General features: G+C 52.0%; 1 protein-coding gene across 2 annotated transcripts in view; it reads right to left on the bottom strand.

Annotated features, from left to right (window-relative positions):
• Positions 1–13925: 13925 nt before the first annotated feature.
• The window catches only part of POP1 (POP1 homolog, ribonuclease P/MRP subunit), a 32197-nt gene continuing 22885 nt past the window's right edge, over positions 13926–23237 (bottom strand). For both annotated transcript variants that reach the window (XM_045861193.1, XM_045861192.1), the window contains 4 exons: positions 21540–21731; positions 20321–20475; positions 15684–15950; positions 13926–14724 (listed from right to left, as the gene is read on the bottom strand). In XM_045861193.1, coding sequence (XP_045717149.1) covers positions 14070–14724; positions 15684–15950; positions 20321–20475; positions 21540–21731 — 1269 coding nt within the window. In that variant the 3' untranslated portion in view covers positions 13926–14069. The remainder of the gene's footprint in view (positions 14725–15683; positions 15951–20320; positions 20476–21539; positions 21732–23237) is intronic.

Below are 23237 nucleotides of genomic sequence, written 5' to 3'. Positions count from 1 at the left end.
CACCCGGGGTGGGATGTGCAGTGATACCAAGGTTGACAAAAGGCAGGGGTTAGCAGCAGGCAACAACATGGGGCACCTGTGGCAGCAACATGATTTTAAAATGCTCCCAGGCCAGGCCCTGACTGGGTGGCTCAGTTGGTTGGAGCATCATCCCAATATGCCAAGGTTGTGGGTTTGATTCCTGGTCAGGACACATACAAGAAGCAACCAATAAGTGCATAAATAAGTAGAACAACAAATTGATGTTTCTCTCTCTCTCTTTCTCTCTCTGATTCTCCTTCCTCTCTCTGTCTCTTTCAAATCAATAAATAAAAATTTAAAAAACTAAAATAAGCTGCTCCCAGGCCACACAGCACCAGCCTCACCCCAGAGAAGGGCAGCTCAGTGCAAGGAAAGGTCTCGCTGTGTGAAATCCCACCATTCGAGTCCTGTCTGTGTTCACTGGCTAGTTCATGCTGCAGAACAAACCACTCTGAGATGTAGAAACTTAAACACAAGTCATCATTGATTCTCTCGCATCATCTCTGAGGGTCAGGAGTTCAGCAGTCGTCGGTCTGGGCAGTCCTGGCACAGAGTCCCACAGGAAGTGACAGCTGGGTGCCAACAGGTAAGGCCGCATCACCTGAAGGCTTCGCTGGGGCTGGAGCACCCACTTCCAAAGTAGCTTATACACCAGATAGAAAATTGGTGTGGTGGTGGCCCAGGGCCCCTGCTCCTGCCAGGGGGGCGGGGGGGGGGGGGGGGCCGGCACAGCGCTGCTGGAGGCTGCAATGCCCTTGTTACCCACCCTTGGAAGTCACTCACCATCCCATCTACCATAGTCTATTCATCCAGGCCAGCCCTGGATCAGCGTGGGGAGGGGCCCCCAGGTGTGAATGCCAGAGGTGAAGTCACTGGGAGCTCCCTGGGAAGCCCAGCACCACCCTGCCTTTCGGGCATGAACTCATCACTCACTGAAGGGCTGCAGAGGCCTCTGGTCCCTCACCCGGTTCAGAAATGAAGCTGTGTCATCCAGACCGCACAACTAAACTCGCTGTGCCTTGGTTTTTCATCTAGAAAAATGGGGCTGGTGATACCAACCTGGGAATTCAAGTATCAGGTTAGGTGATGGTCTTGGGCTGCTTGAGTTGCCACATTAGGAAATACCATCATCTGGGTGGCTCACACCACAGAGACCTATCTCTTGCTGTTCTGGAGGCCGGGAAGTCCAAAACAAGGTGCCAGGTAATGCAGGCTTTATTCTGAGGCCTCTTCTCTTAGCTTGTGGGCGGCCACCAGCCCGCTGTGTGCTCACTGGACCTCCGCTCCCCGTGCGTGTGGACGCAGTGGCAGCCAGCTGTCCGGTGCCGCCACTCACAAGGACATGAAACCCCACCCCCCACACCCCCCACACTCCCCTGCATCCCCCCCCCCAACCCCACCCCCCCACCCCCGCAGCGGAGCCCCGCCCTCGTGACCTCATCTAACCCTAATCAACTCTCGCAGGCCCCACCTCCAAACACTGACACTGGGGGTTGGGGCTTCGACATAGAAATCTGGGGGTGGGAGACACAGACATTCTATTCTATTTGTAACCGAGGCGGCCCTGTGTGCCAGGCGCTAATTTCTTTACTCTCCTTACCTCGCTCCGCCCTCATCACAGCCCAGCTGGGTGGCACGTGCAGGTGGCCGACCGAGCAGGCTCAGAAACCAACTGCCTGACATATGCTAAGTGCTCGACCGATAGTTACCTGCTCCACTTCACAGGTAAGGACACAGACTTGCCGGAGGGGTGAGCGGGGCTGTGGATCAGGCTCCCCGACTCCAGGCTCCGCGTGGAACGCACCTGCTGGTGCACGGCAGATACTCAGGGCATGGGAGTGCCGGCCACTGGCGACGTTCACGGTTTCCTCGTAGTGCAGGCAGTCGCCCGACCCCAGTGGCCAGGGGACTGCGGGCAGACCCCGCAGACGCGAGCCCCCATCCCTGAGACCACGCCACTTTTCTCAGCTGTTGTCTGGCCCTGCACTCTTCCCCACTCCCGCCAGACCTGTCCCAGCTGCAACAGGCAGCTTCGCAAACCGGCGCTGATGGCGGGCTTCTCGTGGCCAAGGAAGTGGAGTGCCGCAGCTTGCGGAGCAGCCCGGCGCGGCTCCGGCCTCCTTCCCAACCAGTCCGTCCGCAGTCCGCTGCACGCTGGGCGGGCTCCTGTGCGAGTCCCTCTGTGCTCCTCCGGTCAGGGGGCTGCGTCCTGCCCAGGTTCCAAAGGCCTGGTCTGAGGGCTCCTCATCACTCTCCACTTACCTCCCCCTGCACACACAACACACACACATGTACACATGTGTGCACACACAAATACCCACTGCGGGATCTCCGGCCTTCCCCTCCGTCTTGCACTTATTAAAGCACATGTATTCTCTCTCCTCCCAAACTGCATGCTCCCTGAGGGCAGAAGCCCAAGGAACACTGTGTTCTGAGCCCAGGAGAGGTGCGAGGCCCCCACCAGTCTCCCCAGGGGTGTCTGCCAAGCCGGATTGACTTGCTGGTGTGAAATCCAGAGCTCCCGGGGAATCTCATTTTTGCCCTGGATGCGGAGGAGGGAAGAACGTCCTCGCCTCCCTAACACTCCTTCCCGCTCGGCCCCCCAGGAGAGGCAAGGGGGCATCAGTCAACACGGAGGGCTTAAAATCTTTGCTTTTCTTTTTCCTCTTCCTTTTAAGGCATGTGTACTGTTATAACTGGCCCAAACGTTTTAATTCCCACAAAGATGTGTCACCCCCAGTCTCTGGAATGTCAAAGTGGCACCGGGTAACCTCCCTGAGGTCGCTTTTAACCTCCGCGTCAGCCATCAACACCCACGCGGCGGCGGCACAGCCCGGGAGGCGGGAGGGGTGGGCCCCTCTGCCTGCCCGTCCTGTTTCTATATATGCGCGAACCAGTTCTGAGAAGTGAAACAGTCGTCTCTGTGCTCAAACTAAATCTGGCAAACAGGCTGTCTCGCTGCCCCCTCTGTAAACCGCCCGAGGACAGCGTGTCTCCGGGACTCTATTATCCTCAGACCCGGGGAGAACATTGCCATCTCTCTCTGTCATCTCTGCTGCTCTTCAAATTTCCTCCCAAAACATGTTTTTTCAGTCCTGAGCATAGTATTTTTAAATAATGGTGTTGGGGGGGAGGGGATCTTCTTTAACACATGCAGCCTTTTTCATTTCCCGGCACATGGGCTGTTTCACGTGTCCTTCCCTCTTGGGCACGTGCTGTCCTGCAGGTTCTGTGACTGTGTGGGTCACTCCACAGTTAGCACCTGCGTCGGAGCATGAGTCCTAGGCGTGTGCACTCATGCATGTGTGTAGGTATGTGAGTGTGTGTGCATCCGCGTTGATGAGGATGTAAGCACACGCCTGGGGTCCTGTGGCAGGTCCGACAGTGCTCCCAGGTGTGCGTGTGGATCCGCTCCCCTCGCCTTCAGATACGGTGACGGGGCTAGTGCTGGCCATTGGAGCTCGGGCAGAAGTGACTGCCGGGCCAGGACAGCCTGTGTGCCCAGGTGGTGGCTGCGGTTAACAGACTATGTGTGTTTCCCCCAAATGCACATGTGGAAGCCCCAACCCCCAATGTGATTGCATTTGGAGATGGGCCTTTGGGAGGTAAAGGGTTAGATGAGGTCACAAGAGTGGAGCCCCCATGATGGAATCAGTGTCTGTATAAGAAGAGAGAGAACAGAGTCCTTTCTCCTCACCCCACCCCCCACCCCATCTTGCAGAGCAAGAAGGTGGCCATCTGCAAGCCAGGAAGAGAGTCCTCACCAGAAACCAAATCTGCTGTCACCTTGGTCTCGGACTTCCCACCTCCCAGATCTGTGAGAAACAAATGTCTAGTGTTGCAGCCACCCAGTCTGTGGTCCTTCGTCACAGCAGCCCAACCTGACTGAAGCAGCAGTCTTCCAGAGACACATTCCACCGCACATCAGACTGTGGGGTGAGGTATAACTTCTGGTGTGTTAAGCCATTGAGAGTGCAGGGTGTATCTCTTGCAGCAACGCATTCGTGTATCTATAAAATGATGCCGTTAATCCCCAGTGCACAGGGTGTTGTTATGGTTAAATTAGATAATAAATTTAAAAACCTGTATCTATTCTTTTTCAAGTAATCCACTTAAACAAGTGCCGCCCTGGTTGGTATGGCTCCATGGATTGAGTTCTGGCCCCTGAACCAAAAACCTGCCGATTCAATTCCCAGTCAGGGCACATGCCTGGATTGCAAACCAGGTCCCCAGTTGGGGGCGTGCAAGAGCCAAGTGATCAATGTTTCTCTCGCACATTCGTGTTTCTCACCCTCCTCCCCCTCTCTCTCTAAAACTAAATAAATAAAACCTTGAAAAAATAAAATAAATGCCTAAAGAGCACATTCCACCGGCCTGGCATTGTGCTGTCTCTGCCCTCAGGGACCCTCAGAGACCTCTTGCCTAGCCTGGCAGACCAGTAAGCAGATCACTACCCACTGTGGTTAGGGTCCAACTATTGAAGGGCACGCAATAGGGAGGAGGGAGTGGTTAATTCTGGAGGATTCAGGAAAGGTGATGGTGGATGAGCTTAATGAGGAGGGCCCTTTACTGCCTTTAGAACATTCACCTGAGCCCTAGGAGTCTCAGGCTTCGCTTTCTATTGGACATGGGTCCCCCCAGTGAGCAGTCAGGGACGGGTGAGTTTCTGAGGAAGCATGGAGTCCTGATTTGTTCTTGGTAAAGAAAATACAAGTTTTAATTTTTTAAGGCCACAAAGAGCTGGCCTGGTATGGCCAGGTATGAATACGAATCATACATTCTAAAGACATTTTAAAGGGAGCAACTGTGTCCCTATGTGTTCCTCCCCACCCCGCCCCCAACACACATGGACTGCGGGCTCCTCAGAGACCCGGACAGACCTGGTCACATATGCCCTTGGCTTCCCCAAGCCTAAGGCCTGGTCTGTGGCTACAGCTCCACCAACACCTGTGGACACAAACTTCATCCGGTTCCCGGCTGCAGCACTGCAGGACAGAACCCAGAGCCCCTTCTGAGGTCGCTTTCCTGAGTTTCCCAAAACTCCTGCATCCACACCAGCCCGGACCCAACTGAGAAGGCTTTGCCTGGGACCTCTGGGAGCGCCTGCGTCGGTCCAGGGCGCCACCTCGTGGCCATGTCTGGGAACTGCACCGTCGCGGGCCAAGCAGGAAGGTCTAGCTCTCCTGCCATCTAACCTTGTCTTTCCCACAGTTTTAGGGAAAACACACCCGGAGCTGGTTATCCTCAGCCCCACCCTCTCCCCTACGAAGTCTCTGGAGAGGACAGGCAATGCTTTGACCACAACTATTTTGGTGTCTGTTGTCCAAGAGCCTATTAGAGGGAGGCCTCTGTGAGCACCCAGCAGTTAGGTTAAGGACGCTGACAGGTATGGGTTCGATCACTGTGGGCGGTGTCCTCACCTCAATGAGCCTCAGGTTCCTTCTCTCTTTTTTTTTTAACTAAAGAGTCTTTTTTAAAATATTTTATTCATTTTATTTTTAGAGAGGGAAGGGAGGGAGAAAGAGAGTGAGAGAGAGAAAAACATCAATGTGCGGTTGCTGGGGGTCATGGCCTGCAACCCAGGCATGTACCCTGACTGGGAATCGAACCTGTGACACTAGGTTCCTTCTCTTTAAAATGCAGATGATAAAGCTCATAAAAGTGCCATGAGGATTAAAAGACATAATCCATATAAAATAAACTAAGGTTGTAGGTGGCACAGAACAAGTGCTCTGCACCCGAAGCACACATCCTATCATCTCCATTTCACGGAGAAGCACCGGGGGATCAGACCGCATCCTCGGCCAGCCCAGGGGCTGCTCAGCAGGGGAAGGACAGCACTCGAAGTCGAGCCTCCAGGAGACCTGCGTTCTGGTCCCAGCTCCATTACAGGCAGTTGCGTCCCTGAGCGGCTGTGGACCAGTGCATGCCTTCCCCTCTCTCTGGAGCTTGGTTTCCTCCCCGGCTGAAGGAGGGAGGGGTCCGGGCCTATCAGCTCCCAATGTGTCACACAGCAGGTGTGCCTTTCGGAGGCTCTGGGGGAAAGCCACACAAGCCCATGGAAGAGGGTTGTCACCCTTTGCCCTCAGAGGCCTCTGGGCAGGAGAAGGAAAGAACACGGAACTTTGGCCGGACCAGTGACAGATGGAAAGAGTAACTCCTGACTCTTTCACAGGAGCGGGAGGTAACACTAACCCTCGCCGGGACCGGAGGCCAGCGGGAGCTCAGAGTGAGGCAGGCCGGGGAGCCCGCTGCAGGTTTATGGGCGAGATTGAAAACTTAAATGAGAGGAGACTTCGAAGACCAAACTGGGCCGACAAGGCACAGGGGGTGAGTGCTCATGGTGGCATCCCTGTCCCCTCACAGGGTCCCTGTGTGCCCAAAGCACACACAGAAAGAGAGTGCTGCATGGTGTACCCACTCCTTTTTGGGAGGAGGGGTGGCTGTGTGCATCACTGTTTTGCCTCTGGCTGACGTTTTAAACAGGAGAGGGCCGACTAAGAGACGTCATCATGCCCTTTCACAAATGCCTGATGACGGCAACACCAGAGGTGTGGGCTGTGCTGGAATGGTAATTAAGAGCAGCTTATTGGGGCATAATTAAAAAGAGAGAAAAGCAAATGAAATCAATCTATTGGGACTCCAGGGCCGTCTTCCCCAGAAAACAGCAGGCCGAGAGAGGCCAGAGACCTGTGCCAGACGGCACGCCAAAGTCCTTATCGCTCTTCACGTGGCACCAAAGCAGCACATTGTTGACCTTGAACTGCCTCCAGAGAAGTCCACGCCTGATCAGTGTTTATGTCCCACCCTTAGGGCCTGGCATAGGACAGCAACACGCCTCTCCTGGCCCGAACGGACGCAGGGCAGGAAGGAACAGCCCGCCGGGAGGTCATGAGCTCAGACTCCTGTCAGCTGATGGAGGCCCCCGTCTTTCCAGCAAATTCCTGGATGTCTCTGCCCCTCAGGTTCCACGTCTGTGATGTGAACGCAGCGATGAGTGTGGCTGTAAACATGGCACAGTGTACTGCACAGGCAGCCTGTTGGGGGGGGGGGGTGCTGCGAGCTCCGTGTTCCCTCTTTGTTATTACCAATGACCCAACGCAGTCGTCGGAAACTGAAATTCCATTCCACTGGTCACACTGATAGATCTCATTTTTTTCGCACCTCAGGGGAGATCCGTGCTGAGAAACCACTAGTGACTGAGGTGAGGGGGTGTTGTGCTGGGGTTTGGGGCCCCCCAGCTGTCCCAGCTCTGGCTTGACTCCACGCCACTAGGATCCCCTCACCCCACTCTCGGCTCCCCACCCCTCAGACTTGGGAAGTGTCGGCAGAGTCGGCCTGGGAACGTGGCAGCCACCCTCACCTCCGGCCTCTGGGTAGGAAGGACAGGGGCAGAGCCCTCGGTTTGAGTGGCGATGGCCCAGGGACAACAAGACCCAGCCCTCACTGGCCCCTGCTGAAGGCCAGCTTCCCCTTGGCTGCCACTTCCTTCCCTGTGGGGGTGCCTCCCCGCACTGTGTTCCCCAGAACGGGTGACAAGCTTTTGGGGTGAAAAGCCCTGCACTTGGTAAGAAATCTTTCCTACAATCTCTCCTCTCTGTTCCAAAGGGACAGTTCTCCAGGCCACCAGCAGGCAGCAAACAAGTGACAACTCCCAAAGACATTTTCAAGGATGAGACATTTAGCGTGTTGCCTGAGAGCTCAAGCACCAGAAGAACCTTCTACAGAAATCTTTTTTGGTGTGGCGCCTTCTGCCACCTTGTCACCTCTCAGCTTGGCGGGGTGACCTGCATGAGTCCTGGGGCCTCCACCGATGCCCCAGCCACAGCTCCAGGAGCAAAGGATTGGAGCGACTCTCTGGCGGCCACTGGGGCTTACGTGGGCGTGACGCAGAGGGACAGGACTGACCTGGGGGACAACCCTGACCAAATGACAGGTTTCAGGGCCATACCCCAGAGGCTCAGACATTTGTGTTTTTTGTGAGCTCCCCAGAGGCTTCCCATGGTAACCAGGTTTGAAAACCACTGGCTCAGCTCCCTGCTCCTCCAGCGGCCCTGGGCTGTGCGCCCCCGTGACCTTGTTCCAATGCACGCTCCTGTCAGGGCTGGGTGCGGCCCAGACCCTGCTTCTCTAATGCAGACGCTGCTGGTCCAGGACTGCAAGGCAAGTAGCAAGACTGATCCCACCTCGCTGAGGAAAGAGATGACTGAGCTGCAGGCGCCAGGCAAGCCAAGAGAGGAGCCGCTGAGTACCGTGGGGCAGAAGGAGAGTGGGGTGCTGGTGAGCAGAAAGGAAGCTGGAAGCTAGCTGGGCAGGACAGATGGGAAAGCCAGCCCCAGAACTGCCAAACACGTCCACGGGGTTATTTTCCAACCAGACAACAGTCCTGAGACTTGTTTCCTCACGATGGTTGCAGGCATGCAACAGGCCACATTCTCAACTGCGCAGCGCAACGCCTGCAAAAGGGAGGGAGGCTCTCTGCAAGGTCGGAGAGCTTGCTGGGTGTCTGGGCCATAGCTGCCCCCCACGTCGTTAAGATCGGCTTTACCGTCTACATGCCAACTGCTGGCACTTAATTCAGAGGGCTCACTGCGCCCCCGACATCTCCCTACCGCTGCTCCTACACACATGCGCGTGCGTACTTGTGTGCGCGCACCCCGGGCTCTTTGAGAGTGGCAACAGGAAACAGTCGCCCCGTCTGTCTCCAGAGGGCTCTGTGCTAGGCGTCGTTCCTCCCATCGCACACTCCCTCGAGCACTTCTGTCCGGCCCTGACCACAGCAGCCTGTTGGGAACAGGTGTTGTCCAACTGCAGGCCGTCTTAGCGGCACCGCGTTTCCACCCTGAGGGCTTCTCAGCTGGCCCTCCGTGGGATCCCGCAGAGCAGACGCGCCGTTCTAGCACCTGTGCAGTCCTGGAGGTGCGAGGCAATGCAAGCTTCCAGGGGCACCCCTTGACCTGGGAATGAGAGCTGGTAAACCCAGGTTTCCCTCTTCTGGGCCATGCGTGGACAATCCGGAGGTGCATCCACTCGTCCCCACCGGCAGCCAGTTGAATGCGCACTCTGATTGCCTTTCGTTTCTTCCCCAGTTCACTCTGCCCGATCTCCACGCTCCCACTTCCTTAGATAACTTCCTAAAATGTAAACCGCCCAGGCTCTGCTTTTTAGGAAGCTCGCACCTGCCTAAGACAGTAGCAGCTATATCCCCGCAAGGGAGGAGGAGACTGGAGACTTCAGGGGGCCCAGAATGTTCCCGGCTCTCCTTAAACCACCAGCTTCTGCCCGAGGCTCATGCAGCTGTGCAGTTGTTCTGAGGACAAATTATGTCTTGTCCAAAAAATACTTTAAGGTCCTATGTGACATGTTGGAAACAAGAGAAGGAAAGCTAAAGAAATGAGGCTTGTTTGGCCTGCAGAAGAGAAAAGCAAAAGGTTAATAACTGACTTCTTAAAAATAAAAGGCTGCTCTCCAAGTTGGCTGACAGGTAAGGGTGGAGCTCAAGAGGCACTTCGTCCATCAGAATACCCCCAAGGGGGGCTGAGGGGCGGGCAGCCTCTCTGGGTGAAGCGATGAGCTCCCTGTCATTGGAGGCATTCAGCTCATGACTGGTGGGCAAACGTACTGGGGATAATGTGGATGGGAATCATTCATTAGACAGGAGCTTTTAAAGTTGTTCCTTCTCTAGTCCCGTTTAAAAATCACAGAGCCTTTTCTATCTAGGATTTTGGTAGGATGGGTCCACCTCCAAAAAGGGAATATTAATTGATATGTAACCTCATAAACTCCCCCATTCCAACAACCTACACAACTGGATTGTGTTTTACTTCTGAGGTTTTTTCCCCAGAGCAAGTTCTTTTCTCATGAGGTCTTGGCACCACCTAGTGGCCAATTTGTGCATTACAACATGTGCTTGTGCTGAAATAGTATGTATTGTAGTTTAATGCAAACACCAACAAATCCGATTAACGCAGTAGTAACAAGAATATATTAAACACAAGTTATGAGTTAGTCAAAGTGCTAGAGTCTGAGGAATAACAGCGACCAAGTAAGACACAGTCTGCCCTTCAGGAGGCTCACAGCGAGTGGAGTACACAATAAACAACGGAAGAATTATCATTGTGATGTCCTCAGAAATAAGTTCCTTGTGACAGAAGAATAATGCAGGCAGGAGGTGGGCTCTCTGAGAAACATAAAGTTAAGCACGGAAGGATGGAACAAGAGGGGACAGAGGGCAGGAAGCGTGGGGAGCCCGGGGCGAGAACGGTCCACGAAGGCCCAGCGCAGCGCAGCCCGTGCCCTGTCTGGACTGCTCACTCAAGGGGCCCGACGACCAGCGAGTTCCCGCAGTGAGCGAGGCTGGGGGAGGTGCGATGAGATGGAAAGGCTCCACGTTTGCAAACATTTGCTTTAGTGAAAGCACACGGATGATCACAGGGGTCCTCCAGGACAGTACCCGTCTAAATGTTCATTTTTACAGAGACAGGCACGTGCCATTAAGCAAATGTGGCTGCTTGCTCAGCTCCAGCAGGACCCTATCAGGGATACCCATCTGTGACAGCGACGCAGTCCACTCTGACAGCCTCTGTCTGCTCCCGCCCTGCAGGGCTCCCCATTACTGGGAAGTTTCTGGGTTCTTGGCTAGTGACCGTGGAAGCTCATACTGTCTAGCATGGTGGTTCTCATCCCGGGCTGCAAGTCACCTGGAAGCTCTCAAGTACCCCACTGTCCAGGCCACACCCCTGACCCGTTAAATCAGCAGCCCTGGGGACAGACCTGGGCTCCAGGGCTGAGAAAGCTCCCCAAGGTTAACTATAGCTGATCTGGAAGGACACTGCCCCGAGAGAGAACAAATGACAAAGACCTCATTTTATACTCCCAGGTGGTCAGGTTATACGAGTCACGAGCCAGGCTGTTTTCCGGTTAAGACCAGGCCTCTTCCCCAGATGGAAGTCCCCATCGGACCACCCAGCCCTCACCACCAGGCTCTCCTGGAATTCCCACCTGGCAGCTTCACAATGGACCCTGTGAGCAGGGCCTGCTAACAGCACAAGAGTTGTGCACTTTCCCTGGCCTCATTATTCATTCGAGCTTTCCCACGGTGCAAGGCATCCAAAGAGCCAGACTTCTTAAAGCCGCAGTGCCAAGCCCAAGTCACACATTAGAACGGCCTAGGAGCTTCTGAGACATACTGATGCTTAGGCCCAAGCCGAGACTGGGGAGAGGCTTGAGCCTTCAGGTGATTCTCACGCAGCACTCCCATCAAACACTGCACCCGTGGTCCTCCGTGTTCTGGGGTAACCAGAATTACGGCTGTGTAACCGGGACTGCTGCTCCAGGTGACCCACAATTGCTAGGCTTTGTTGCCTTCTATCATCTGCTAGGCAGCCCAGCCCTGGGCCTGGCCTCTCTGCTCCCCAGGCCTCAGATTGGCTGGCCACAAGTACACTGGTTAAGGCCACTGTGCAGTCCATCCAGCCATCGACTGCCCACCTCACCAACCACTGGCTGGGAAGAAAGAAGTCACCCTGAGTATGTAGCAGGCAAGACAGCAATGCAACACGGGGTTCTAGATGCACCTGCTGGTTTCCTATATCCAGTAGGAGCACGAGCATTAGGGTTCCCGCTAATGAAGCTTCATGAGGAATTGGCAACATATAGTCACGCTGCCTGTGGATTGTATAGCTTTTCACATAAGCAATTATGGATGCTGCTTTTTTGTTAAAAGGAAACTACAACACACATCTCCAAGCCTAGAAGGATGTGTACCAGAAAGGTACAGTAGTTACTTCTGGGTGCTGAAAATCCAGCTGATTTATGCTGCTATTGTCACTTATCTGCATTTTCTAATTTTTCTATGATGAGTATGGATTATTAATATAAAAATATTACTTATGTAATATAAGACAAAGCAGAAGATCAGCACACAGAAAGAATCAACTGTTTCACACAAACTCAGGGGCTGAGCTGGTCTCTGGGTGGTCAGCTCACAAGTCTGCTTATCACGCACTTCCTGACTTTACAAACCCCGCAGTCTCTGCCCCCTTGAGAGGGCGCAGGGGACGTGGTGTACTGATTTGGTAGCTCAGCAGGCATCTCGTAGGATCAAAGTACGCACATTCCAGTATATTCCATGAAACTAATGTTTTCTGGACAGTAGCTATGCACAAAAAAAAAAAAAAAGCAAGTGGGAGGGGGCATCTGAGAAAAAAATTTCCTTCCCGCAGGAGTCTGCAGAGCCTTGACTAGACCAACAGTCAGTGTGAACAGGCAACAGGAGGACACGGCGTACACCTGTCCCCAGATTTAGTCAGCTGTGAAACACTTTTTTCAGGAATACGTTTTGGAAAATGGTAGAGTCGACGTTTCAGCACACAGTTCTGACCTACTGCCGCAGAGCGTGAGTGTGGCCTGTCCCTCGCCACCAGAGTGGGCAGCAGGCCCCAGGCAGGGGCTGCACAGGGCAAGGCTCTGTGTGACTCACGGCACACTCATGCTTCTGCCACCCAGCGAGCCAGGCCACAGAGGAAGCGGCTCAGAGCCTAGAAAACAATGAGGACTGCCTCACTGAATATTCACAACTGAGCATCAGGTGACAATTTATTGTTTACAGATGCCATGAAGTTATACTATGTTTTTCAGTCCCAGTTGGGTTGGACTCAAATATGTTCTGAGGTATGGTGAAAGGGAAAACGCCAGGCACTTCATCAGCTATGATGCTTCCGCACCTCTCCCCAGCTCACGGCTTACTGCCAGATGCCCCTGCAAAAGCCCAGCGTGTTTACAGGGACTAACGCCTCACTGTGCAATTTAAATTTAATAACCCAAAAAAAAGCCCACTCAAGTTCTGCTAGGACTTTATGGCAGAGAAATAAGGGTCTGAGGGTATGAGTGAGACACACGCAGGGACTAGAAGTGGTGAGCTCGTTTCCCTGCAAGTGAGGAACTGCCACAGCGACCCCACCCTTCCTAGGGGGCAGGGCGGACCTCTTCTCCACCGGCTCACAGGTCTGGCAGGCAGACGAGGGACTGCGCGGAGGTTTACAAGCAGCTTGTCACTTCAGCCGTCACCAAGAAGAGGTGATGGCGGTCCTTGCAAAAGGAGTTCGGGGTCAAAAAGATTTAGAAGATATTATAGACTATTTCTTACTCGCTTCCTGGAGATTTACAACGTACATTATCCCATGGAAGGGTCTAGAGGTCCTTTAAAAAGTCATGTTAACTGTGTTTAGCCCCGTTCCCCAAATCAGCCGGACAGTGGAATCTCCCTGGGGGCTGGGGTAGGGGGTGGTTTAACACATTGCACAGAAAGTGTTTTTGAAACACTCCTCCATGGCTCTGAGAAGTTCTTGGCAGAAACAAAAAGCTCAGAAAAAAATGAACTCTGCGGTCCTGTGCTGGTCAACAACGATGAGGACGATGAAAACAAGAGACCCCCATCGCGACCCCACCCGGGCACTGTCGCCATGCCCACGCCTGCCTGCAGAGGGCAGCACGCGCTTCCCCTGACTTCCTCCTTCTCGGTGTCAGACATTCAGCGAGTGGACTGCAGACAGAATGAGCACCAATGGACGGGTGGCCCGTGTTTCATGTACAAATGCCAGGCATGTAGTCTTTTCCTCTTCTGCAACAATGAGATCATTAAACCACCACTGCTGCTTCCCACATGACCACAAAGTTTCGAAAGAGACTTGCCAGCCCTTTGTTTCTAATAAAATGAAAGGGGGGGAGGGGGCGGAACGAGAAAACATAAAGCTTCTATTTTCAGCAAGGATGACTGACACAGGCCAAGAAATCATAACAGAAAAGCCTGTGGCTGTATATGCCAAGTAATTTCAATCTATTACAGCAAAGAACGGAAAAGGTAGAAATCAATGAGGTTACTGGAACAATGTAAACATTTCATCTATTTGCATAATACATAATTTCTTTATTCTTGTTTCCAAGGAATTTCACATATTTCAAAACCAAAGACAGCTGAAACCAAACCTGCCGACGGTGGAGCAGGCAAGCAGCTGTCACCTGCGCCCCAGCAGGAGTGTAACCGACATTCACAGCTCGATGGCTATCCTCGCAAATCGGTACTGCAGAGAGGCGGGAGGCCGCAGCAGCACCAGGCCCCTCTGCACTGCCGGCTGCCTGCACAGCGTATCCAGCAAGCCCGTCAAACTGACAAACCCCAGGGCCTCTCCACAGCCCACAGCCATGGAGAAGTCTCCCTGGGTGACAAAGCCCAGGAGAGCTCGGGAGCAGTGAGAAGTCAAGTCGGGAAGGGGGCCTGACCACAAGCCCAGGGTCAGAGCCGGGGCCCCCGCCGCAGGGCCCCCCACCGTCAGACCCTCAGACCCGGCAGGTCTGTGGTTCTGCCTCTTTTCTACTTTCTTCTTCTCTTTCTGTTTCCGGATCTTGCTCTTGAAGGGGTCGCTGTGCTTGGGCTCCTGGGGCCCACGGTAGAGCCGATCCCGGCTGAGCTGCAGGAAGTCCTCCTCGGCTGGGACACAGATCATGGTGCGCGGCTCCGGACTGCCCTTCCCGAGCAGGGACAGGCTGACCCACACCAGGGCCCTGGGGAAGCGGTCCAAGAGGGGCAGGCAGGCCTCCGGGGTCAGGTCTCGCTGGCCCCTGCCGGGAGCACGCTGGGCTGCCCGTCGGCCCCCACAACTGGGCCCGCACCAGGCTGACAGCTGCTTCAGTGACGCTCTGCTCCTTCATGTTGGAGGACATTTTGTTCAAGGAGGAAATAAGCAATTAGAAGATTAAGCATTGCTGGAGTTAATCTAATGTTTTATACTCTGTGCAAAAGGATCAAAATTCCAATTTTTTAAAAAATTAAAAATAAACATTGGTGCATTTTTATAATCATATTTTACTTTTCATGTGCCTTCTATTCTGGGACAGAAAGACTAAAGGTTTAAGAAGCTGAAAGCAGAGGAAAATAAGACAGTGAGTGGGAGAGAACCTAAGGCTGCAAGCACAGCGAGAGGATTAAAGAACAGCTAATGTTTTCATTAGAAAAGAAACTATAAGGAAGTTGGATGAAAAGTAAAAAAGGACATGAAATTATGAGGTTACTGTGCAGAAAAATAAGTATAAGGCAAGAGGGGTGGGCACTTTTTAAAAAAAATCAAAGCACAAAATAAATAAGAAAAATCAGAGCCCAGAATATAGGATAATTGATGAGCAAAATCTAGTCGCCTGCATCGGCACTGACAGTGGAACGCATTTTACAGGATGGTCTCCGTGTGACACCACCACAGTGAACCGACACCTGACCGGCCACACACTCAGGTCACCCACAAGGAGTGAGAGAAAGTCTGATGCAGTGACTTAAAGCGAAGAGCGCTCGCCCCGAGTTTGTGGGGGGTTCTCTGTTTCCCTACGATGCACTTGGCGGGGAGGCACTGCTTGGTGAGCAAAGACTAGAGGAAACACCCGTTTAAAGGGACTGCCTTGATTTCAGGTCTGCTGCCGACACTCAAGTCTCTCGCCAGGGAGCTTCATGCCCCGAGTGAGATGCGACCTGGCTGTTGCCCGGGGCCCTCTGTGAAAGTCCAAAAACTCGCTACGGCTTTGCCTGAAGGAACAACGATAACTTTTACGTCCTGCGGCCTGGTCAGTATTGAAAGAGTCGACCCAAAACATGTGTGGACGTCGTGTGCACTTACCTCAGAACACAGAGGAGGCTGCCGGTGGCGTCCTGTAGCGATGTGTCTGCTTCGTCAGGCGCCTGACGGGTTTTTTCAGGCGTGGGAACGCAAGGCACCTCGTCTCCTCTCAAGTCGCTCCCCTCCCCTCTCGGCGGGAGAGCTCCGGGTGACCCCTCCCGGGCCTGGACTCTCGATTCCCAGTCTCGAGTTAGCTGCTCCCAGGGACAGCAGAAAGGGGCCAGGGTGCCCAGCTTCACGTAGTTGGGCCGTTTGGCAGGAGGGCGTCTAATGAGAACCAAAGGGGAGAGCCAACGTTGAATAATTTAGGAGTAGACAATTAAAATAATTATGGCCATTGTACTATAAAACAAAAACACATTTTACTATAAAATAAAAACAAATATACAAAGTTTTCTAAGAAAGAGAATAATAAAAGACAGCCAACTCTAAAGGCCAAACTTTTGTTTCCTTCATTTTTATTTTCAGAGGTACAACCCCAGGGGGCGCCACTCCCGAAGGCTTCGAGTGAACGCTGTCCCTTGTGCAGCAGTGTCCATGCACATTTACAAGGTTCTCTGTTACACTCATGTTTCTTTCATTTTTTGCTCATTTTTACACAACAGTGGCATACCAGCTACAGTCTTTTTTGCCTAACTTTACTTTTTTTACTTAATATCTTGGAGGTCATGCATATCAATCTGCTGAGATCCTCATTCTTTTGTAAAAGGCTGCATATCTCACCCCCATTTATTCAGGCAGTCCCCTATCGCAGTTTGATTATTTTCAAACTTTTGCTTCGACAAGGAGTTGCAATGCATGACCTTGAGCAAGCACAAATTCCTGGGCATGGAGGCGCTAAAGGCAGAGTATTATTAGCATTTGCAATTCTGACCAATGTCTCCATATCGCCCTCCACAGTGTGGTACCAGTCGACCTTTCCAGGAATGCCTGAGTGAGGGCCTCTGAGAAACCCCCTTAGCCAGTGAGAACCAGGGTCTGCTCTGGTTCTTACTGACCCCAACAGGTGGGAGCAGTCCAGCTGCTGCCCTTCTGGGCTGGAAGACTTTCAGGGGGCCCCAGACTGTGTCCTCAGGCTGACAGTCTCCCGGGGCCAGGCCCAGCCGTCCCTTCCCCCACTGACTTCTCACTGCCTGCCGTGCCCTGGGACCCCAGGGGTGTTCCCACATCCCAAGAAGGACAGCTGGTGAAAAAGTCCCAGGACATTCGTCTCACCCAGAGACCTTCAACACACTTAAAAATGTCCAACTTCACTAGTAAACAGCCAAACAAAAATCCTTAGTCTGTGCATCTTTTCTGGATCGAAACCAGAAATCTTGTTCATGGGGATTTGCCTAAGGTCTGTGCTTTCTTTCCCCTGCAGCTCCTCTCAGCAGCGGCCATTTCTCCTCCACCTCTCCTGGGCCTGGCCCTGGGCAGATGCCCCCAGACCAGTTTTCCTCTCCTTTCTCTTCCACCACACCAGCTCCCCTGCAGCACAAACCGCCACACAAACCACGGGCTCTCCCTCTACCGACGCCCCGGCCACCCCCATTCACGGCTGGGCTGCCTCCCCCTCCACCACGACTGCTGTCAGTCTCAGTGCCTTCGGCACCTGCGTACACCATCCTGTTCGCACCCTGGCCTCCCAGAAACACTGGTCCTCACTCCACGTCTTCACTCTGCCTCAACCCCCCACACCGGCTCACTGGCAGTCTGGTCATCCCTACTGCTGGCTCCACCTTAAAAATCTCAATTTCCAGTATCTTCCACTCAGAGGGAGGCCTCCTGTTTTTCCAACCCATGTCCCTGTCCTCGGCAACAATTCCTCGACCACTGAAACCTCCTATTCATTTGTCCTCACTGCACACCCCTGTTCTCACACCTCTCTCCTAGTTAGCTTAGACTGCGTGGGTCACACGAGAGTCACTTCCTCACGTACACCCTCAGACTCCCTCCACGCGGCCAAGCCCATCCTGGTTACTTTCAACCTCCACCTGCCCTACGCCAGGCCCTGACTGGCAGAACACAGCTGGGGAAGAACACACAGGTCCTGAATGTTCTTACCATAAACACAAAACTCAAGGGGATTATTTACATTTCTCCAGTCAATTCTGTTTTCCACTCTCCCAGAACACTGTTTCTATTGATTCCACTCTCCTCAGATCTCTGACAGCCTTCCTACTTTTCCTATTCCTACCTTATAACCTTGCCTCTTTTTTCACTGAGAAAGCAGTCAAAGCCAGGAGAGTACTACTGAGTCTCTCTGCCAGAGTCAAACCTACCTCAACCTGTGTTCACGCCCGGGCTGGTGTGGCTCAGTGGATTGAGCGCTGGCTGCAAACCAAAGGATCGCCAGTTCAATTCCCAGTCAGGGCGCATGCCTGGGTTTCGAGCCAGGTCCCTAGTGGGGACCACGTGAGAGGCAACCACACACTGATGTTTCTCTCCCTCTCTTTCTCCCCCATATGCACTCCTATGTTCATTACAGTGTTATTTACAACAGCCAAGACATGGAAACAACCTAAGTATCTACCAACAGAAGAATGAATAAAGAAGGACACACAATGGAATATTACTTGGCCATAGAAAATGAAGCCTCACCACCTGCAACAACAGGCACGGACCTGCAAGGTAGGATGCTGAGAGAAACAAGTCAGGCCAAGGAGGACAAAATCTGTATGAATCCACTTAAATGTGGAGTCTAGAAAGCAAAACAAGTGACCAAACAAAACCGAAACAAACAGATACAGAGAACAAATGATGGCTGACGGAGGAAGGGAGGAGGGGGAAGGGAGCAGGGGAGGGTGAAGATGGGGGAGGGGCCCAGGACGAACAGACTTCCACTCACTGGATGGAAGGCACGGCACAGGGGAACACAGTCAGAAATGCCGCAAAGCTCTGTCCCGGGACTGGCGGTCAGCGGACTCACCGCGTGACCACTTGGTGAGGTACATAAATGCTGCACACCTGAAACTAAGACTGCATATTGACACTATTGTAATGAAAAATAAGCCCAAGGAGGGCAAAAGCAGCCTTTGCCTGCCTTCTCCTGCCGCAGCCCCAGCGCTTGGAAAGGTGGTTGACGTACAACAGGCCTGAAATAATGTAAAGGTGCATATGGTTGGGCTACTCACAGAAGCACATGGCAAAAAACCAGAACACACCTGAAGGGCCACTGATAAACTGTGCTACAGCCGTCCCAGGGTCCTGAGCAGCCTCAGTTACATCTGAGCAAGGGCTGGCTGACTACACTCAGGCTAAACCTGGCCCTCAGTTGGCTTTCTGCGACCCATGAGCTGAGGATGGTTGTTTACATTTTTAAGCAGTTGGAAACAAACAAAAGAATAATACTTTATGGCACACGAAAATTATACAGGAAATGCAAATTTGAGTGTCCACGACGTGAGACTGGAACACAGCCATGCTCCTTCATTCGCTTAGGGGTCTCCTGTGGCCTCTTTTGCGTCACAAAGGCTGAGCCAAGCAGTTGCCGTGGAAACTAAAGGGCCCACAAAACCAAAAACATTTAGGATCTGGCCCTTTCCAGAAAAAGGTCACCGATACTTGGTTTTAGAGTCACACTTACTGATATGGGAAAACTATCCATTACATAGCATTAAGTTTAAAAAGCAGGTTGCAAAATAGTATATACAATACTCTTTTTAAAAAAAAATTGTTTCTATGAAAAATTCGTATGCATAAAGAAGTCTAAAAGGTAAGAGATAAATATTATTGCCAATTACTCTTTAACAAACAACAGAAGCCCCTCAGCTCCCTGTTACAGGAGGCTCAGGACAGATAATGCACAACTGCCGAGAGCTTACCAGCTGGCGCCCCAGGGGTGTGTGTGCCCCACTCGTCCCCCCAGGCATTCATTCCTTCACCCATCAGTCGACAGTGTGGAGCCAGGCACTGCCCGTCTCTGTGGCTGCTGCAGCGCAGAGGAAAGCACCATCGTGGAGCTCACAGTGGAGGACCTGCACCACTCAATTCTTCACTCCCTCATCAGTCAACAAGTAACAGTGATGATGGCCCACTGTGCGCCAGGCACTGGCTGGAGGCTGCAGAAGCCACAACGAGCAGAGTTTCTGGGAGCCCACAGTCGCGCAGGAAACACGGGTTCCCAATGCTAGCGCGTACTTCACAGTGTAAAGGAAATAAAGCCCCTCACTGTCCATGCCCCCGTGAAAAAAGAGAGGAAGTCCAGATGGATAGACCCTAAAATGTAAAGGCAGTGTTTATCTCTCTGAGTGCAGGAAATACACTTGTTCATAAAGGGTTTTATGCTTCCATAGTTTCATTAAAATTTCATACGCATCACCTCTGTAACTCGATTTCCATTTTGAGGGGGCAGGGCTGGGAGTGGGAAACTACTAACAAGCACCTGAAATCCACGTCCCCAGCTTAGGTGCGCACCATCACCCATGTCCGAGAATGGCCAAGGAGAGGGTCTGGACCTGGACGGGCCTGGAAAGCCGGCTGTACGACAATCTCTCGACTGAATTCTGTCTCGGTAATGCTCAACTCAAGGAAGACACCTATGAAAACTCTGTCTTCTACAGTAAGAGTTACCAAAGCCACTCCAGACATCATGAACCAATGTACGCACCTCTCTTCCTCTTAAGATGTTACCAAACTAGAAGCCAGTTTCTCACCTTTTGTACTTTTCAAGAAGATCGTTGGCTTGTTCTTCAGCAAACAGAACCCCAGCAGAGCAGTCTGGGAAATCGCCCGGGACGTAAGGTGACCGTTTGTACTGAGAATGCACTCTGGCCTCTTTTAATCCCCCTGCTCTTGCACCTCGGTAGATCTGGAAGAAATGTCAAAGAGATCCTGTCCATATGAGACTGCTTACTTGTCTGTACGGGGGAAAACAGAAACGACCTAAATGCCCATCAAACACAGAGTGGACAAATAAATTGTGGGAAAACCCTGTAATGAGCTACCACACAACATTTAAAATGAATGAGATAGAGCATCAATCAACGTGGGGAAATCTCAATGTTGAGTACATACAGCAAGCTGCAACAGCATACCTACAGCATGTAAAGTGGAGGAACATGTCAAATACAGTTACTGTGTTTGGGGTACACGCATACTTTACAGAGCTGCAAAAACATGCATGTCAGCAACAAGCACCCAAACCAGGACAGCAACTCTCTCAGGAGGAGGGAGGGAAACGGAGTCGGAGAGGGTCCCAGGTGCTTCCAATAAGTCTGTGATGTCTGGTTTCTCAAGCTGGCGGTTCACTGTATCCATGTCTATTGTTTTTTCTATGCTTCAAATATTTCACAAGGTAAAAATCAGAATTATTTAAAAATAGTCCCACTCCCAAGTGATTATCCTCACATGAGGCATCATTGAATCACCGGCAAGGCTCCAACAGTCTTGCAGGTCTTTTCTCCTCTCTAGCTCAAAGTGGTGTTTAACCACAAATACTCACACACTCACACACACACACACACTACATTTTAATAAAATTGTTTAGTTAATAAACAGAAGAACATGGTCAGCACTTAAAAATGTATTCTATACATCTATAAAAATTAAATTATAAAAATTGCTTTTAAATGGTAACAAATTTCTTCAAGTAAGAAAATAAAAGTCAGTATTTTGTTGCCACTAGTCTTCAAAAATCAGGCCACTCTTAAAAACCTCAAGAAACTCACAGTACGTCAGCACAACTCGCACTAATAAAACCCTGGCTCCAGCGACTTTCGGAAGCGTCTCTATGATGTGTACAGCTGAGAGGGCAGGACAGCAGCCCTGGACTTCTGGGTGGTGCACAGTCTGGAACACTTTCAGCACGTGGTGTTTAACTAGGAATGTATGTAAAACCGTGCAACTCTTCCTCGGAATCCAAAGGTAACTTACAAACGGAATCCAGAAAGCCATGCCCCAGCCCTTGGGCAGCAGGACGTCCCAGCCGCTTCCCCAGCCTCGCCGGTCGTCTCCAGCCACGCGGCCTGGCTGCTGGATCAGAAGGATGGGTATCTTGGATTCATGGGGACCTAGAACAAGCTGTGACCCAGGCACCAGCAACTCACTTCTCTTCCGGTTTAAATCCTAAAACGGAAGAAAAGAATTCAAGACAAACAACCCTAGCCTCCTGGGAGATTCTACTGGGTCTCCCTAAAAGCAGCTTTAGAAAGTTACATGCTCCTTTAAAAAAGCAAGGAAAAAAGTGTTCTCAATCAATAAATTGAGCTATTTTAAGTACAAGGTATCCCTCCTATACAATTTTCCTCTCTACAAGTGCTTTGGTAGAAAATGACAAACTATCTTAAATTTGGGTAAGAACATACTAGACGATCCAAAGTTGTAACATATACACCCATTCCACTAATTTCTTATATCAGGATTAATCTTCTATCTTGATACTCTGTCCCTACATTAATTTTGGTTAAGACTTGTCATGAAGTAAAAAAGGTACAATTAACAGCTTCTCCAGGAATGCAAGTGGAAAACTACTCTGGCTCTTGAGAAAATTTCTCACCCAGTCTGAAGGATTGAAAATACAAGATGCTATAAATCATTGGTTACGTGGACTGCAGGGAGCAGATAACCCTCTTTTAGACTTTCCTTGCCAGCTGTGAGAAGAGATGAGCAGGTGGGCAGGGGGGAAGCCTGCCCCTCGATTAGGAACAGTCTCCAGGAAACTGCCTCCAGGCCACCGTCTAACTGCTCCCTCACGGGAGCCCTGGAACCAGGGCCAAGGCCTGATTCTCATTTTTGTTCCCACTGCCAACTACACGCTGGAAATGCCAACGATCTATCTCTTTCGCCCTGACTTTTCCTCCTGGGATCAAAACCTGTCTCCTGGATGTCTGCTCCCGGGACTCTCCAAACTCAGTCTACCCGAGACCAAATTCATCTTCCCCACCACAGTCGCCCTCCTCCTGCATCCCCATCTTAGCTGAGTGATTCTCACAGTTCGTCCCCTTGTTCAGTATCCATTCAAACATTTACCCTTCATTCAAATAAATACTGAGCACACCAGTTACGTGCCGATTGCTATTCTGGAACTCGGAGACAGAGCTGCAGCAAGTCAGACCCGGCTTTGGCTCTCTTTTAGCTGAGCTCCTAGTCCCAAACTAGACCGTCAGGAGCTGACCTACAAGTCTCCTCCTTTCTCTCCACCCACCTTCCAGTCAACCACTGAGTCTGGTCGATTCTTCCCTCCAGGAATGTGTATTAACCCCCAGGCCCGGGACTCCGGCCACACTGCCACAGTTCAGGCCCCACCACGTCCTACATTATGGACTCTTTCCAGGGTCTCTTTTAAGGCCACCCAACCACACGTCCTCTCTCCAGCTCCTCCACCCACACCCCCACCCCTCGTCTCACCCGCCCCCCACTGGCTGCTGGAGAGAAATGTGGTCAGCGGCTTGGCTTAAAACCTTCCATGGTGCCCACCCCACATCTTTGGCCCAGATCCTTAAAATGCCCCAAGGTCTTCTATGCTCTGGCAGCTAGTTTCACCCTCTGCCTCCCCTGACTCCAAGCTACTGATCTCCCTGAAGATTCCTGAACACGTCATCAGGTTTTCGGCCTGGGCCCTTGCACATGCTC

The sequence above is a fragment of the Phyllostomus hastatus genome, unplaced genomic scaffold (genome assembly GCF_019186645.2).
Source record: "Phyllostomus hastatus isolate PE091 unplaced genomic scaffold, TTU_PhHast_1.1 phas_scaffold_21, whole genome shotgun sequence".
Lineage (NCBI taxonomy): Eukaryota > Metazoa > Chordata > Mammalia > Chiroptera > Phyllostomidae > Phyllostomus > Phyllostomus hastatus.
This window is presented reverse-complemented; position numbering and strand designations above follow the sequence as displayed.